Here is an 18,978-nt window from a genome sequence, read left to right as displayed (position 1 = left end):
TTTATTAGATATGGTGCGATCTATGATGTTTCTTACCGATTTACCACTATCGTTTTTGGGGTCAAGCATTAAAGACAGCTGCATTCACGTTAAAAAGGGGCACCATCTAAGTCTGTTGAGATGACACAATATGAACTGTGGTTTGGCAAGAAACCAAAGTTGTCGTTTCTTAAAGTTTGGGGTTGCAATGCTTATGTGAAAAAGTTTCATCCTGATAAGGTCAAACCCAAATCGGAGAAATGTGTCTTCATAGGATACCCAAAGGAGAAAGTTGGGTACACCTTCTATCACAGATCCGAAGGCAAGACATTCGTTGCTAAGAATGGATCCTTTCTAGAGAAGGAGTTTCTCTCGAAAGAAGTGAGTGGGAGGAAAGTAGAACTTGATAAGGTAATTGTACCTTCTCCCTTATTGGAAAGTAGTTCATCACAGAAATCTGTTCCTATGACTAATACACCAATTAGTGAGGAAGCTAATGATGATGATCATATAACTTCAGATCAAGTTACTACCGAATCTCGTAGGTAAACTAGAGTGAGATCCGCACCAGAGTGGTACGGTAATCCTGTTTTGAAAGTCATGTTACTAGACCATGACGAACTTGCGAACTATGAGGAAGCGATAATGAGCCCAGATTCCGCGAAATGGTTTGAGGCCATGAAATCTGAGATAGGATCCATGTATATGAGAACAAAGTATGGACTTTGGTTGACTTGCCTGATGATCGGCAAGCCATTGAGATTAAATGGATCTTCAAGAGGAAGACGGACGCTGATAGTAGTGTTACTATCTACAAAACTAGACTTGTCGAAAAAGGTTTTTGACAAAGTTCAAGGTGTTGACTACGATGAGAGTTTCTCACTCGTATCTATGCTTAAATCTGTCCGAATCATGTTAGCAATTGCCGCATTTTATGAAATCTGGCAAATGGAGAAACAAAACTGCATTCCTTAATAGATTTATTAAAGAAGTGTTGTATATGATGCAACCAGAAGGTTTTGTCAATCCTAAAGGTGTTAATAAAATGTGCAAACTCCAGCGATCCATCTATGGATTGGTGCAAGCATCTCAGAGTTGGAATATACGCTTTGATGAGTTGATCAAAGCATATAGTTTTATACAGACTTGCGGTGAAGCCTGTATTTACAAGAAAGTGAGTGGGAGCACTACAACATTTCTGAAAAGTATATGTGAATGATATATTGTTGATCGGAAATAATGTAGAATTATTCTGCAAAGCATAAAGGAGTGTTTGAAAGGAGTTTTTCAAAGAAAGACCTCGGTGAAGCTGCTTACATATTGAGCATCAAGATCTATAGAGATAGATCAAGACGCTTGATAAGTTTTTTCAATGAGTACATACCTTGACAAGATTTTGAAGTAGTTCAAAATGGAACAGTCAAAGGAAAAGTTCTTGCCTGTGTTACAAGGTGTGAAATTGAGTAAGACTCAAAACTCGACCACAACAGAAAATAGAAAGAGAATGAAAGTCATTCCCTATGCATCAACCATAGGTTCTATAAAGTATGCCATGCTGTGTACCAGATCTATTGTATACCCTACCACTAAGTTTGGCAAGGGAGTACAATAGTGATCTAGGAGTAGATTAATGGACAGTGGTCGAAATTATCCTTACTGGAATAAGGATGTGTTTCTCGATTACGGAGGTGACAAAAGGTTCATCGTAAAAGGGTTACGTCGATACAAGTTTTGGCACTGATCCGGATGACTCTAAGTCCTTATCTAGATACATATTGAAAGTGGGAGCAATTAGCTAAAGTAGCTCCGTGCAGAGCATTGTAGACATAGAAATTTGCAAAATACATACGGATCTGAATTTTGGCAGACCCGTTGACTAAGCTTCTCTCACAAGCAAAACATGATCACACCTTAGTACTCTTTGGGTGTTAATCACATAGAGATGTGAACTAGATTACTGACTCTAGTAAACCCTTTGAGTGTTGGTCACATGACGATGTGAACTATGGGTGTTAATCACATGGTGATGTGAACTATTGATGTTAAATCACATGGCTATGTGAACTAGATTATTGACTCTAGTGCAAGTGGGAGACTGAAGGAAATATGCCCTAGAGGCAATAATAAAGTTATTATTTATTTCCTTATTTCATGATAAATGTTTATTATTCATGCTAGAATTGTATTAACCGGAAACATAATACATGTGTGAATACATAGACAAACAGAGTGTCACTAGTATGCCTCTACTTGACTAGCTCGTTGATCAAAGATGGTAAAGTTTCCTAGCCATAGACATGAGTTGTCATTTGATTAACGGGATCACATCATTAGGAGAATGATGTGTTTGACTTGACCCATTTCGTTAGCTTAGCACTTGATCGTTTAGTATGTTGCTGACACAAGTTGATCCTCGTGATCGTTTTCTTAGCCGTGTGCGGTGCCCCCCTCCACCATAGTCCTCGATAATATTGTAGCGGTGCTTCGGCGAAGCCCTGCGACGGTAGAACATCAAGATTTTCACCACGCCATCGTGCTGACGGAACTCTTCCCCGACACTTTGCTGGATCGGAGTCCGGGGATCGTCATCGAGCTGAACGTGTGCTAGAACTCGGAGGTGCCGTAGTTTCGGTGCTTGATCGGTCGGGCTGTGAAGACGTACGACTACATCAACCGTGTTGTTATAACGCTTCCGCTGTCAGTCTATGAGGGTACGTAGATTACACTCTCCCCTCTCGTTGCTATGCATCACCATGATCTTGCGTGTGCGTAGGAATTTTTTTGAAATTACTACGTTCCCAAACAATGATGTCTCTTACCGATTTACCACTATCGTTTTGGGGTTATGCTTTAGAGACAGCTACATTCACGTTAAATAGGGCACCATCTAAATCCGTTGAAATGACACCGTATGAACTATGGTTTGGCAAGAAACCTAAGCTGTCGTTTCTTAAAGTTTGAGGTTGCAATGCTTATGTGAAAAAGTTTCAACCTGATAAGCTCAAACCCAAATCGGAGAAGTGCGTCTTCATAGGATACCCAAAAGAAAATGTTGGGTACACCTTCTATCACAGATCCGAAGGCAAGATATTCGTTGCTGAGAATGGATCCTTTCTAGAGAAGGAGTTTCTCTCGAAAGAAGTGAGTGGGAGGAAAGTAGAACTTGATGAGGTAACTGTACCTGCTCCCTTATTGGAAAGTAGTTCATCACAGAAATCTGTTCCTGTGACTACTACACCAATTAGTGAGGAAGCTAATGATGATGATCATGTAACTTCAGATCAAGTTACTACTGAACCTCGTAGGTAAACCAGAGTGAGATCCGCACCAGAGTGGTACGGTAATCCTACTCTGAAGTTCATGTTACTTGACCATGACAAACCTACAAACTATGAGGAAGCGATGATGAGCCCAGATTTCGCGAAATGGCTTGAGGCCATGAAATCTGAGATGGGATCCATGTATGAGAACAAAGTGTGGACTTTGGTTGACTTTCTCGTTGATCGGCAAGCAATTGAGATTAAATGGATCTTCAAGAGGAAGACGGACGCTGATAGTAGTGTTACTATCTACAAAGCTAGAATTTTCTCAAAAGGTTTTCGACAAGTTTAAGGTGTTGACTACGATGAGAGTTTCTCACTCGTATCTATGCTTAAGTCTGTCCGAATCATGTTAGCAATTGCCGCATTTTATGAAATCTGGCAAATGGATAAACAAAACTGCATTCCTTAATGGATTTATTAAAGAAGAGTTGTATATGATGCAACCATAAGGTTTTGTCAATCCTGAAGGTGCTAACAAAATATGCACGCTCCAGCGATCCATCTATGGACTGGTGCAAGCATCTCGGAGTTGGAATATACGCTTTGATAAGTTGATCAAAGCATATAGTTTTATACAGACTTGCGGTGAATCCTGTATTTACAAGAAAGTGAGTGGGAGCACTACGTCATTTCTGATAAGTATATGTGAATGACATATTGTTGATCAGAGGTAATGTAGAATTATTCTGCAAAGTATAAAGGAATGTTTGAAAGGAGTTTTTCAAAGAAAGACATCGGTGAAGCTGCTTACATATTGAGCATCAAGATCTATAGAGATGGATCAAGACGCTTGATAAGTTTTTTCAATGAGTACATACCTTGACAAGATTTTGAAGTAGTTCAAAATGGAACAGTCAAAGAAAGAGTTCTTGCATGTGTTACAAGGTGAGAAACTGAGTAAGACTCAAAGCCCGACCACGACAGAAGATAGAAAGAGAATGAAAGTCATTCCCTATGCCTTGGCCATATGTTCTATAAAATATGCCATGTTGTGTACCAGATCTATTGTATACCCTATACTGTTTTTGGCAAGGGGTACAATAGTGATCTAGGAGTAGATCACTGGATAACATCAAAATTATCCTTAGTGGAATAAGGATATGTTTCTCGATTATGGAGGTGACAAAAAGATTCGTCGTAAAGGGTTACGTCGATGCAAATTTTGACACTGATCCAGATGACTCTAAATCTAAATCTGGATACATATTGAAAGTGGGAGCAATTAGCTTGAGTAGCTCCCTGCAGAGCATTGTTGACATAGAAATTTGCAAAATACTTACGGATCTGAATGTGGCAGACCCGTTGACTAAACTTCTCTCACAAGCAAAACATGATCACACCTTAGTACTCTTTGGGTGTTAATCACATAGCGATGTGAACTAGATTATTGACTCTAGTAAACCCTTTGGGTGTTGGTCACATGTCGATGCGAACTATGGGTGTTAATCACATGGTGATGTGAACTATTGGTATTAAATCACATGGCGATGTGAACTAGATTATTGACTCTAGTGCAAGTGGGAGACTGAAGGAAATATGCCCTAGAGGCAATGATAAAGTTATTATTTATTTCCTTATATCATGATAAATGTTTATTATTCATGCTAGAATTGTATTAACCGGAAACATAATACATGTGTGAATACATAGACAAACAGAGTGTCACTAGTATGCCTCTACTTGACTAGCTCGTTGATCAAAGATGGTTATGTTTCCTAACCATAGACATGAGTTATCATTTGATTAATGGGATCACATCATTAGGAGAATGATGTGATTGACTTGATCCATTCCGTTAGCATAACACTTGATCGTTTAGTTTGTTGTTATTGCTTTCTTCATGACTTATACATGTTCCTATGACTATGAGATTATGCAACTCCCGTTTACCGGAGGAACACTTTGTGTGCCACCAAACGTCACAACATAACTGGGTGATTATAAATGTGCTCTACATGTGTCTCCAAAGGTACTTGTTGGGTTGGCATATTTCGAGATTAGAATTTGTCACTCCGATTGTCGGAGAGGTATCTTTGGGCCCACTCAGTAATGCACATCACTATAAGCCTTTCAAGCATTGCAACTAATGAGTTAGTTGCAGGATGATGTATTACGGAACGAGTGAAGAGACTTGCCGGTAACGAGATTGAACTAGGTATTGAGATACCGACGATCGAATCTCGGGCAAGTAACATACCGATGACAAAGGGAACAACATATGTTGTTATGCGGTCTGACCGATAAAGATCTTCGTAGAATATGTAGGAGCCAATATGGGCATCCAGGTCCCGCTATTGGTTATTGACCAGAGAGGTGTCTCGGTCATGTCTACATAGTTCTCGAACCCGTAGGGTCCGCACGCTTAACGTTCGTTAATGATATAGTACTATATGAGTTATGTATGTTGATGACCGAATGTTGTTCGGAGTCCGAGATGAGATCACGGACATGACGAGGAACTCCGGAATGGTCCGGAGATAAAGTTTGATATATGGGATAGTAGTGTTTGATCTCCGGAAGGGTTCCAGAATTCACCGGAAGGGGTTCCGGATGTTTCCCGAAATGTTTGGGCACGAGAACACTTTATCTGGGCCAAAGGGGAAAGCCCACGAGGCTTTTGGAAAGTGCAAAAGGAAGTTCTGCAGAGACCAGAGGCTAGACGCCAGGAACCCTGGCGTCTAGGGGGTAGACGCCGGGAACCCTGGCGTCTAGCCCTGGAGTCCGAGAAGGACTCTTGCCTTTCGGGTGAAACCGACTTTGAGGAGGCTTTTACTCCAAGTTTCGACCCTAGGGCTCAACATATAAATAGAGGGGTAGGGGCTAGCACCAAAGACACATCAAGAAACACCAAGCCGTGTGCCGGCAACCCCGTCCCCTCTAGTTTATCCTCCGTCATAGTTTTCGTAGTGCTTAGGCGAAGCCCTACGGAGATTGTTCTTCACCAACACCGTCACCACGCCGTCGTGCTGCCGGAACTCATCTACTACTTCGCCCCCCTTGCTGGATCGAGAAGGCGAGGACGTCACCGAGCCGAACGTGTGCAGAACTCAGAGGTGTCGTGCTTTCGGTACTTGGATCGGTCGGACGTGAAGACGTACGACTACATCAACCGCGTTGATATAACGCTTCTGCGAACGGTTTACGAGGGTACGTAGACAACACTCTCCCCTCTCGTTGCTATGCATCACCATGATCTTGCGTGTGCGTGGAATTTTTTTTGAAATTACTATGTTCCCCAACATCAACGTGCTTCAGCGCTCGCCGGTGTTTGCTGGGCTTGCCGAAGGCAATAGCCCACCGGTGAACTTTCCTCCTTTGTGGGCCGCTATTGTCAAGACAATACCCAAACCTGTCGAAGAGAAGAGGAAAAGATTTGCCCAAGAGCAAGAGAGTGCTAGGAAGGATGTCGAGCTTGCCTTTGGTGTTTTGCAATCTCGATGGGGCATCGTTCGGTACCCTGCTAATACCTGGAGCACGCAGAAACTGTGGGAGGTGATGACTACTTGCGTGATCATGCACAATATGATCGTAGAAGACGAGCGCCCGGAACGTCTGTACGATCAATGGTTTCAGTTTCAGGGTGAGAATGTTGTGCCTGAGCATGGAGTAGCGGCAACATTTGAACAGTTCACCTAATTTCATGAAGACATGCGTGATTGGGAAACTCACGTGCACTGCAAAATGATTTGGTTGAGTATATGTGGGCTCATGTTGGAAACATTTTTATTTGTATCCGGCTTGTAAAAGCATAATATTTTATTCGGTAAACCATGTTATTTGACAATATGTTTGAATGCAAATCAATGTAATATTGGGCAGCCAGTCAGCCACGTCGGCACATATGGGTCGACGCGTTGGGCGCGCTGCCGACCAAAATCTAAAAGAGGGCGGACGCCGTCGGCACATATGGGTCGACGCGTTGGGCGCGCTGCCGACCAAAATCTAAAAGAAGGCGGACGTCGGGCGGGCGCCCGACCCAAATGAACAAAAAAAGGATGAAACCGTCGTCCGTTTGGATCGGCCCGTTGAAGTTGCTCTTACTATTATTTTTCAACACAACAGTGTTTTCACTTCATGCCTTGCAAGGACGGAGTGTGCCTCATGTCCAGTGGGTTAAGAGGTTGGGTGTGCGGCATTTCGGATGAAAATCTTGCCCCGTCTTTGGTCGGTGCCGGTGGCGATGGCACCCGTGTGTGTCGTTCCCCTCCTTGGAGGCGTCGCCGAGGTGTGTCGACATCCCCTCTCCCACTTGATGATGGTAGTTGTCTTCGGACGAAAGCCTAAGTCCAGAGTTGGATTGACGTGATGGCGGCGTTCTCGACGCCGTTTCTCTCTTGAGAGCATTGCGTTTGGAGACACGGCCTAGAGGTTCTTTGTGTGGTGCTCTCTCGATGTTCGTCGTTGTCCAAGTTTGATCTTCAGGGGCGCAATGTACGCCGTCGCCGATGAGTCCAAGATGGTGCCTTTCCCTGGACCAACCAAGTTCCGCCATCTACTTGCCACACCTCCTTTAGGCATCAAGGGTAGATGGTGCGTCGACAAGGGGAGTTCAGTTGAATCTGCTAATCTTTGAAGGTGATCGGCGTCGGTTGAGACGCGGCAATGTTGCTCAGTTGGACAGGCTCTTTTGTGTTGTAGTTGCAATGTTGATGGTGACTGTCTTCGGACTAGCCTTGGTGTGGAGTTTATACTACACTCGTTGTTCGCAGCGAGTTGTAGTCTTCTTGTACTTAAAATTCTACCTTCTATAAAACTATGGTACGCAATTGCATACTTTTGAAAAAAAACTTCATGCCCTGCTCTTAACGAGACCCGCATCCACGCACCGTGCACCGTGCACCGTCTCAGGCTAGTCATAGTGGGAGTAACTTACCTAGTAACATGGCGCACTTCGAAAAAATTCTGCTTATGTGACAAGTAATTAATGAGAGGTGGTAACATAATATGTTACTGTAACATAACGCTTTCCAAGACAAGATGAGTCTACGAGCTAATAAATGAAGCCATCTATGATACTACTATTATGTTACTTTGCATTATGAAGGTAATATCTTATACTAATGTCATATGCATGACACTAGTCTAATTTACTCTTCACTATGACCAGCTTGGTTCTACATTTGTTTGAATAAAATGTTTCGCCAAATGCATGCGTCTAATCAAAAAAACTTTTCTTATTCGTTTTTTTCTATCTTTCCACTCATCTCCACTATACCCCTCGTCTTTTAATTCCTTCCATTCGACCAAAGAATTCTTTGGAATAATTCGCAAATCCAAGTCTGCTAATTGTTCTCTAATAGCACCTGCTCCTGTCGCAATTTTCCGATTTCGAAAGCCTCAGAGAGTCAGAGTCAAGGGGTTACAGGAAAGCCGCGGTACATGGCGCGGGGTGTGCGAGGCGAACCAGTCCGTCGCCGGCCGGCGAGCACGCGAACCAACCACCGCCACGCTAGCCCGCCTGGCAGCCGCTCCGCCCAACGACCCGGCCGGCATGCAATGCATTCCTGCTGCACCGCCTTGCACTCCACCCCGACGACGTACGCCTCCACCTGCCGCAGCACGCCGCCCACGAGCTCAGCTCAGCAGTCAGCAAATCCAAGAAAATCCAGCCAACAGCAACCGCAACGGCGGCCATTACTTACTTTACGGCCAGTTACCACCAATCACCAGTACTGTCATATTAATAAACTCACCGCAAACCTCCGTCGAATTCGCGGCCCCCAACCCAATTACCGAACCCCGCTGAACTGTACTGTCGGTCGCCGCCTCCGCCCGCGCGCGCACATGGCGACGGGGGGAGGACGGCTCGGGGATTTAAGTAAGCGAGAATACCCGGGGAGCCACGCTTCCTCCTCGTCGTCCTCCTCCTCCTCCCCATCCCCCGCCGTACATCGGCACATGTCCTGCCCGGCAGCTGAGTAGCTAGCTCGGCTGAGAGTGGGGGAGGGCCGGCGGTAGTGCAAGCGGGCGGCGGCCATGAGCTGGAGGAGAGGGGCGGCGGGAGGGGGAGGGGGAGGGGACGGGGCCGTGGCCAGGCGGTGGGTGCTCCTGCTCTGCGCCGGGAGCTTCTCCCTCGGCCTGCTCTTCACCTCCGGGTATGTATGTATGTCGCCTCGCCTGCGGTTCTCCTTCTCCATTAGTCGTCCGGCGCTCAGCGCGCCTGGCCGGCCTCCAGATTCCGTGTCCCGCCCCGTTTCCGCGGAATTCTGAAGGGCGTCGGCCTGGGACGGGTCTCGGGGGCAAGATCTGCTGTGCTCCTTCTTGCATTTTGGGGGCAGATTTAGGTCAATGGGCTGAGGTAGGTGAGGTCCAGCCCTGGCCCTGCTTTGAACCTTTGACTTGAACGGCTGTTCTTGCTTGTGGTGCTTTGAGCCTTTTGACTGCGGTGTCCAACGATGCAAAGAATTCAGACTTCTGGTTCGATCGTGGCATTAGCCGATTGGGACTGAATGCTATATGAGCTCCAAAATCGTTTACGCGAGCTATGAATTCCGGACTGACCGATGAGCTAGCTAACTACTCCTCCTACTGTGCTGTATGATTTTACTCATGTGCTCTGTAATTCATCTCTGCTTCCCAGGATGTGGACATTGCCCGAGGCAACCGAGGTTGCCAAGCCAAACGAAAGAAGAGGGAAAGAGGCCGAGCTCGCCGCCGTAGACTGTGATTCTACTAAGGTAACTTCATCCCTCTCCCAAATGACACCATCTCCTTTCCAATCACAGTTTCCTGCAGCAGTGGCATGCTCATGTTGATGCAAATTTCAATTTCAGGTCGGACAGAAGCAGGATTTCAGAGATACGCTACAGGCCTTGGACACTCACAACGCTGTACAGTACGTGACAACACGCATGTCTTTTTTCCCCTGATTTGTTCCAGCAAAGTTTCAAGGTAGATTTTTATCTAACTAGAGTTCAAATGGCCCCTCCTCCTGCAGGACACTGGACAAGACGATAGCAAATTTGGAGACAGAGCTTTCAGCTGCAAGGACACTGCAGGAGTCATTCCTCAACGGCTCTCCGGTTTCGCAGGAGTACAAGGCCTCCGAATCGTCCGGAAGGCGCAAGTACCTCATGGTCATGGGCATCAACACGGCCTTCAGCAGCCGTAAGAGGAGGGATTCCATCCGCAACACCTGGATGCCACAAGGTTTTTTTTCCCCACATGGAACTGTTCTTGAAGATTTTTGTGGCATGGGTAATGGGTTATTAATGGTGGAGTGACCATGGAAAACAGGAGAGAAGAGGAAAAAGCTGGAGGAAGAGAAGGGCATCATAATTCGTTTTGTCATTGGTCACAGGTGTGCAACATGATTATGTTCAACTTGGGCTTCCCTCACATTTTTCAGTCCAATTGGTTATGATGAATGGTTGTTTGCAGTGCTATTTCAGGTGGAATTGTGGATAGGGCAATCGCGGCAGAGGATAGGAAACACGGAGACTTCATGAGGCTTGTAAGCTTCACTTTATCTGTTTTACTATATAAGATAAGAGTTATTAGCCGTCCCTAAAAAAAGTTGTTAGCTGCACCCGTCGGAACTGCCAAAGTAATTGTTACTTTGACTTTGGATTACATTATGAGTTGTTCTTACTTCCAATTGTCTTCACTCTTTACAGGATCATGTGGAAGGATACCTTGAATTATCTGGAAAAACCAAGACATACTTTGCGACGGCTGTTGCTTTATGGGATGCTAACTTCTATGTCAAAGTTGATGATGATGTACATGTAAATATAGGTAAATTCTTCAAATATTAATTGACCATATGAGCTGGATAAAATAATCATCACTGTATTGGTACCTAAATAACCATCTTTAGTGCTAACTGCTAAAGCACATTTACGTCTTTTATATACCTAAATGTATTGGTAACGATGCTAAGTAAGTACCTAGAGGCTAAGACTGCTATGAAATTTAAACTCTGATGCCATCTAGTTTGCTTATTCCCTCATAAGGAGGAGCTGACAAAAGTTCATCAATTCTGGACCTCCACTTGTGTCAAAACATCTTGTTCAGCAAGTGACAAACATTCTGTTTCTAACATGCAACTTCCACATCTGCAGCCACCCTTGGGCAGATTTTGTCCAAACATATTTCGAGACCCAGAGTATATACTGGATGCATGAAGTCTGGTCCTGTACTATCCGACAAGTAAGTAGTTCACGGTATTTAGGTCCTCATTTCTTTGTTGTGTTTCTGGGTAGTTAACTAATATACAATTGCCACGGAACAGGGAAGTCAGATATTATGAACCCGAGCACTGGAAATTCGGGGATAAGTATTTCCGACATGCCACCGGTCAGCTATATGCTATTTCAAAAGATTTGGCAACCTACATCTCCCTAAATAAGTGAGATATTACCCGAACCAGATTTTGCTTCAAATGGCCGAATTTACTCTTAACCTCATGCTTTGGAGCGTATACTCAAACCGTTTCGGATGATTTGATCTTTTCCAGGCATGTGTTGCACAAGTATGTCAACGAGGATGTCTCTTTGGGGGCTTGGTTCATAGGGCTAGATGTTGAGCATATTGATGACCGTCGTCTTTGCTGCGGTACTCCACCCGGTAAGCCTCTCTATAACTCTTGTCTGCATGGGCTCAGATTGAGTGCCCAAATTTGTCAACTATTTACAGTATTTTCTGCAGAGCTATTGATAAAAATGTGATAAAGAACAACCTATAATCTGTAAGCGACAGGCTTTGTGCACAAACTAGGTTCGAATAATCTGTCTGTTGCCTGACCGCAGATTGCGAGTGGAAAGCCCAGGCGGGGAACACCTGCGCGGCGTCATTCGACTGGAGATGCAGCGGCATATGCAACACCGTGGAGAACATCCAGGGAGTGCACAACAAATGCGGGGAGAGCGAAAAGGCGCTCTGGACCGCTTCTTTCTAAGCGAAATCTGGGTGAAGTTCAGACTGACGAAGTTGCTCTGCTGTAGTATAGTAGTCCTGAGTATGTTGTACATTGTGCATGAAACGTGTTCAGTTCATTCTTGGGCCTGTAGGTAGGTGGTCGGTCAGGCGATGCCGGCGAAGCAGGCCGTGGTTTTACTCGGAGTCTGCTGGTTGCCGGCTGAGGGGGGCACGTATATGGGATGCTCGGTCTTTTGGGGAGTTTGGGCGGTCTTTTTGTAAGGACCTCATGTACTCTGTGCAAGGTTAACAAGATATATAAAGCTCTTCTTCATTGTTCATGGTGGTGCATTTTGATGGACTGTTGAATTGGCACTGCAGTGCTACACTTGACTTGGGCTGCTTTGAATTGAATTGAAGGGTTTGTCACAGAAATTTGATGATAGGACTTTATAGTACATATGATTTTTTTTGGGTATATGTTAGTTATTTTGGGTATATGTAACTACTCCATTATTATGCTTTTTTTTTGCAAAGCATATATTTGTACTGAAATTTTAACTTGAGCTTTTCCCCGCAAATATTTTTTAAAAAAAATCCAACTTTAGCTCTTTTGGGCCTTCATGCGGGGCTTTCCGGTCGAAAACTAGAGCCCGAGCCTGGCCTGACGTGAGCACGTCGGCGTTCGAATTTGGGTCATCGGGCCAAACTGCCCATGCTCAAGCCTTACTGTCTAGAGTGTCCACACATCACTTCTAAAAAAAAAGGAGTGTCCACACATCATGCATACACAGCTTGACTTCCATGACGGCTGTGTTCTCCATGACACACACACACACACACACACACACACACACACACACACACACACACACACATTCCAGCCTCCGAGGCTTCCTCTTGTCGGCGTGCACACACAATGCTTGGCAAGGCTTCAACTTGCACCTAATGGAACATCCGCGGAAGGAGACTGGGCAGGTGCAGGGCTGCGCTACATTGGAGGCTACGGTCAGAACAAGGACAAGGATTCCTTCAGCGATTCCGAAGGGGGGAGGAGAGGGCTCGTTTACTTTTGCTGGGAGCTTCCTCTTTTTTTTTTCAACCAGGCGCACACCCCTTTCCATTAATTGCTTAACGGAAATACAACAGTAGCAGTCTGAGTATGCTGGACTAAAACCACACCAAATGACTACTAGAGTTAACGCAACAGGAGGCAGAAAGGGGGTAGCGAGTTGGAGCACCAGCAGAAAACCCACTGTGAGCACTTCTAAAACAAAGTACCCACCATGGGGCGAAAACCTGCTGACACTAACCATCAAGCATCAAAATAGTATCCAAGAGACGGACCAAAATAAGGCAGCTACTGACACCACCCACCAGGAGACAATTTAACCTCAGTGGGCATCAAACCCCAGTGAGTATCTAACAGACCAAACAGCTAGCACACACTTCCAGCTCAACCTTTTTTAGCTCCCCTGCTCCAGCGCGAGTCTGCCACGTGAAGTAGATCGATCAGCAAGAGACGTCGCCACTCGAACCATCTTCTGCACCCCAGCCTGGAATTTCGCCTTGTCATCTCCTTTCATCAGACCTGACCAATACATCATGAAAGAGCACACAGTGAAAACAGTCTCTAGGGGTGTACGAACAGCACGTTTCTCAAACGTGATCTTGTTGCGAGTACACCAGATCCCCCAACAAACAGCAGCTATGAATTCCATGTAATACTTCCTCTCACCAGGGAGGAATTTAGGGGCTGTTTGGATTGCAGCCCTCGGCTGCCAAACCAAAAAATTGGTCATTGACCGAGCCTGGCTTCCCGTTTGGATGGGAACCAATATTTTGGTGTGCCTAGCCCACTCCCGCTTTCCCAGTTCAGCTCAATGCCAAAAAGTTGGCAAGTCTGGGGTGGCCAAATCCTGCGCCAATAAATTGGCTAGCCAACGATTGGCAAGGCTCACACAGGCAAAAACCAAACAGCCCCTTATACAGCCACACCCAACTTTGCCAAAGAGATTTGGGGCAACTTGATGCCCCCAAGGCCAAGCCAAAAGTTCCCCACACCGAACGAGCAAAAGCACAACCAAAAAATAGGTGTCCTGCAGTTTCAATGTCATGACAAAACGAACAAGAAGGATTACCAGGCCAGTTTCTTTTACGCATATTTTCTCTAGAAAGGACAGCATTTTGAAACAATTGCCAGATGAAGATTTTAATCTTCAGGGGAATCTTTGCTTTCCAAACCCACTTATAGTTAGGTCCGGCCAGGTCTTTCTCTAGCCACTCATATACTGATTTGGTGGTAAAGATTTTCTTAGGAGTAAACTTCCAGCCTACAGCATCCGGAAGGTTATTAAACGGGAAATTTCTAGCTCTCTCCACAATATCAGACCACTACTCGGCCAAATCACTAAAGAGAGTGCGTCTGAAATGCATTATAAAGTTGTTAGTAGCAAAAGATGCAACCGTACAATCTTGTTCAGAGCAGAAATCAAACAGAATAGGAAACTGACATTTTAAAGGTGTTTCATATAGCCAGGGGTCATGCCAAACCCTAGTCAGGTCACCCCTATTCGTCTTAATTTCTCTCCTAGCCATATAAACATCTTTGATTTTCATAAGTGCTTTCCAACAGGGTGAATCAAAAAAACGAGCTTGCACATTGGCAACCGTTTTCCTTTTGAAGTATCAAGCACGGACAATACGTTGCCATAGGCCATCCCCAGATTCAAGTTTCCACCACCACTTCACAAGGAGACTGATATTTTGCTTATGAAGATCCTTAATACCCAGACCTCCAATATTCCTAGAGCGTCAGACCCTATCCCACCTGACCATATGATAAGCCCGTTTTTTCCTCTCCTTCCTCCAAAAGAACCGGCGACGATGAATATTCATTTTTTCAATAACAGTTTTATTGAGGAGGAACATGGACATAAAGTAGGAGGGAATACCATCCAAGCTAGTGTTTACCAAGATCGCTCTAGCCCCAGAGGAAGCAGCATAACCCATCCACGGCGCTAGCCTTTTAATCAGCTTAGCATCCAAGAAATCCCAATCTACCGTTTTGAGCGAGGAGTAGGTTACTGGGACCCCCAAATACTTCATAGGGAGCTTGCCAACTTGACAACCAAACATCTCAGCATACAGCTGATCAATGTTGTTGTCCCCTCCGATCGTAAACACCTCGCTTTTATCAAAGTTGATTTTCAGGCCTGACATGAGTTCAAACAGGTAGAGGAGTAACTTGAATTTTTTGGCTTGGTCACCACCCTAAATGGCGCTCTAAGGTTTCAATAGTTTAAAACACTTGTCAGGGATTCTCTACTCTGATGGACCAAGTGATATGGTAGAAATAGAGGTCCAGACCAGCGTTTTGATTTTCGGTTTGTGTTTTTTCTCGCCCTAGGTCGAGATGGCCGAATTTTGGTCATTTTTAAAAATTTCGGCCGAAATTTGACCAAATTTTGACTGAAATTTGATTAAAATTTGACCAAAATTTCTCAAATTGGAACAATTTCAGCAGAAGATAGATTTCGCCCTAGGCCGAGATGGCCGAAATTCGGCCGAAATCCCTTTTTTTTCGGCCGAAATTCAAAACACAGGTCCAGACTTGCCAATCAACAGTAAGCGAGTTTTCAAAACTCAAATATGCAGCAAAGTGTTTGACACTAGGACAATAGTTAAGCTGGTCAGAACTGGAGCCAATCTTCTTCCCAGGTAAATCTTTTGGGATACTGAATCATGTGTCAAAAGATCAGGCCTCTGAGGCCAAAAGAATCAGTGCAAAATACCAAAAGGGAGAGAGAGAAATTAAACCGTTTTATAAATACAGCAGATAACCTCAACTCTCGAAAACTCATTCATTCAGAATTTCAGACATTCGAGCAGCCGAGGAGCGAAAGTTACAAATATTCAGAAATGCAATGCATGTACTCCACTAGATCAGATAGGAGGGTGTCGACGGAGCACGGGCCGTCGCCGCGGCGGCGTCTAGGATGGAAGATGATCTTTGACAGTATGACTCTTTCTCGCACTCCGCCAACGAGCTGTGGCAGGTGCTGTCAATCAAACAGCAGAAACACACGTGCGCCGTGACACCTGAGCAGGATGTTTTGACGCACAGCCCGCCCGGCGGTATCGTGATCTTCCTGCCGCTTCCCATGTCCTGATGACCCAAGTTTCTGGCTGCGCGATCAAGGAACAAACCATCAGTATTTGTTTCTGATCTCCGTGGTGTCGTGTCAACTACTCCCTCCGAGAACTACCAAAACGTCGTATATTTAGAAACGGAGGGAGTAATGCAAACCGCAAGCGCGGATCCGAAGAAAGAAAAATCTATGGGATGATTTTGTGTTGGAAAGACGGATCAAGTGAAGTATAGCAATAAGCCTGGTGATTACATTGCCCATGATTAGCGAAGCACATGAGAAGGAGCACCGAGAGCACGGTTGCTGTATGGAAGGGGTTCATGGACCTGTCCGGCTAGGCGTGTGCTTGTGCTTGTTTGGTGCTCGTCTGGAGATTTGCCAGAGTATGTGTTTCTGGTCTAATGCCGGCTGGAGCTTTTTGCTCTAGTGAGTAGGTGATCCTTATATACTGAGCAATCAAGCAAGAAATAAAAGCTTGGCGGCGACCAAAATCAAAACACGGATTGCTAAAATCTCATGGATAACGTCCGAGTTAATGCAAGGATCTCTGTGATTCAATACTCTCCTTTTCATATTATACTAGCTATAAAATACTTGTGCGTTGCTATGGGATGAAACAATATTTGGAAAGTGATGACATGTGACCGATTGTCCTCGCCTGTGGTGGCGTTAACTTTGTTGTGACAATCTGGGTGCACACGAAGCGGTAGATTATGGCCTATTTTGTTAAAAAATCTTCACTATTAGAGAAAATACATTTGGAAAAAAAATTCTCTACTAGTACAAATTATCTGGATGCCTAATTAACAACATGACTAATTAATTAATTGCATTAATGGCTTGATTTATAATTTTATTTTCCACAAAAAAACATACTCAATTTAAGCATAATTAATTGTTTAGCTAATTAATTATATTAATAGCTTGATTTCTAAATTGTTTAGCTAATTAATTGTGTATCTATTTAAGCATACCTAATTACTTGCATGCATAATTAATTGTTTAGCTAATTAATTGTGTATCTATTTAAGCATACCTAATTACTTCCATGCATAATTAATTGTTTAGCTAATTAATTATATTAATAGCTTGATTTCCAAATTGATTTAACCTCAGTTTCAAAATTATTTTTATAATAATGGCTGCCTGTGAAACTCCCATATATGGATTACAAATAGTATCAGTCAGATTTTTTTTGAGGTATCATCCAGCTTTATTCAGTCGAAATAAAATGTGGCATACAAACTATATCAGGGGTCTGTAGGAGCCACAAGTGGCGCCACACATTTAGGGTAACAAAAGCTCTTGCCAAGTCATGCGCCTCCCAGTTATTCGCTCGCCTCTCGTGGCCTGCTTCAACTGCTTCAAAATCTCCCATCTGAGCTTTAATTTCTTCAATAACCATAGAATTGGATCCCCTGTACGAGCTCTTGAGATGATTAATAGTCGCCATGCAGTCTGTCATTACCTGTACTTTGTGAATGTTTAGATCACTCGCCAAGGATAGGGCATCCCTAAAGGCCATAGCTTCAAGTATTTCTGGATATACCATATCACGGATCACCACCGAAGATGCTCCTTGAAAACTTCCAAGTTCATCTCTGCATACCGCAGCAAAGGCAGCTCTATCACTGTTCCGGCTCACAGTTGCATCCACCATAATTTTCAAATACCCCCGGACTGGAGGCTTCCATTTTCTATCTGTTCTTGTGGTAGCTAGAACTCTTTCATGTGTAGTAGCCCCTTGCTTCATAGGCCTGCACGTAGCTAGTAACTCCAGATCAGCTAAGTAAATCTGAATGAAGCTAAAGGTGGTCAGGTGATTGGAACTCCTGCTCATAAAGCGCTCTCCTGCGAGCCCACCAAATCGACCACAAGGTCACAAGTATTTTCACAAATTCAGCTTCACTTGTAGATTCCATCAGTTCAACAAGCCATATGCGTGCATCATGAATATTGCATGCTATCAAATGCTCGACCATCTCTTCATCCATCAGTGCCCAAACACATTTCACAAAATTACAATCTATAAGTGCGCGCCGCCATGTATCTTGAGCCCCATTACAAATCTGACAGACATCATCGTCAGCCATCTTCCTATGATGTCGTACTGCCTCCGTAGGAATTGAGTTTCTGGCCAAACACCAAGCAAAATTACGAATTTTGGCCCGCACATTTACCTTCCACAATTTCTTCCAATGAATATGTGTTGCGCTCGTATCCAATGCCGCTGGCCGGCCATCTAGCCAGTCCTCCCTCCCCTTCTTTGTATCTACCAGCAAGCGATAAGCGGACCGAACTAAAAAATTTCCTTTCCGATCATAATGCCAGGCCCAGCTATCACTAACATTTCGTGAACTCAGAGGAATATTTAGGATAACCGAAACATCAGGAGCCTGCAGGTGCATGTGTATCATCTGCCTGTTCCAGGACTTGGTACTATTTCATCAATCAGATAGCTAACATAGACTGGAGGTGAGGCCGATCTCGGATGCAGTGCTCGTAACATAAAATCTCTCGGCAACCAGTTGTCACCCCAGATGTTTATGGATTGCCCGTTGCCTACCCTCTTGATCAAACCCTGTTTTAAAACTGACATACCAGCACATATTGCCCGCCATACCTGGGAAGGGTGACCACCCAGCTCTGAATGCAACACATCACTG

At 44.5% G+C, this 18,978-nt stretch overlaps 2 protein-coding genes across 2 annotated transcripts; one reads left to right on the top strand and one right to left on the bottom strand.

Moving 5' to 3' along the window:
• Nucleotides 1-9,010: 9,010 nt before the first annotated feature.
• On the top strand, nucleotides 9,011-12,549 carry LOC119330336 (probable beta-1,3-galactosyltransferase 2). The gene is made up of 11 exons (XM_037603442.1): nucleotides 9,011-9,397; nucleotides 9,883-9,979; nucleotides 10,076-10,137; nucleotides 10,240-10,451; nucleotides 10,539-10,602; nucleotides 10,683-10,755; nucleotides 10,919-11,039; nucleotides 11,366-11,453; nucleotides 11,536-11,652; nucleotides 11,761-11,870; nucleotides 12,053-12,549. Exons 1-11 carry the CDS (start codon nucleotides 9,279-9,281, stop codon nucleotides 12,199-12,201), a joined length of 1,212 nt encoding a protein of 403 aa, XP_037459339.1. The 5' UTR covers nucleotides 9,011-9,278; the 3' UTR covers nucleotides 12,202-12,549.
• A 3,440-nt stretch (nucleotides 12,550-15,989) lies between these two features.
• LOC119328274 lies at nucleotides 15,990-16,714 on the bottom strand. The gene is made up of 2 exons (XM_037601289.1): nucleotides 16,565-16,714; nucleotides 15,990-16,349 (listed from the first exon to the last, which is right to left on the bottom strand). Exons 1-2 carry the CDS (start codon nucleotides 16,632-16,634, stop codon nucleotides 16,102-16,104), a joined length of 318 nt encoding a protein of 105 aa, XP_037457186.1. The 5' UTR covers nucleotides 16,635-16,714; the 3' UTR covers nucleotides 15,990-16,101.
• Nucleotides 16,715-18,978: the final 2,264 nt, after the last annotated feature.

Source organism: Triticum dicoccoides, chromosome 7A (assembly GCF_002162155.2).
Source record: "Triticum dicoccoides isolate Atlit2015 ecotype Zavitan chromosome 7A, WEW_v2.0, whole genome shotgun sequence".
NCBI classification, from domain to species: domain Eukaryota; kingdom Viridiplantae; phylum Streptophyta; class Magnoliopsida; order Poales; family Poaceae; genus Triticum; species Triticum dicoccoides.
The sequence above is the reverse complement of the archived record's forward strand: the minus strand, read 5'-3'. Positions and strand labels throughout refer to the sequence as shown.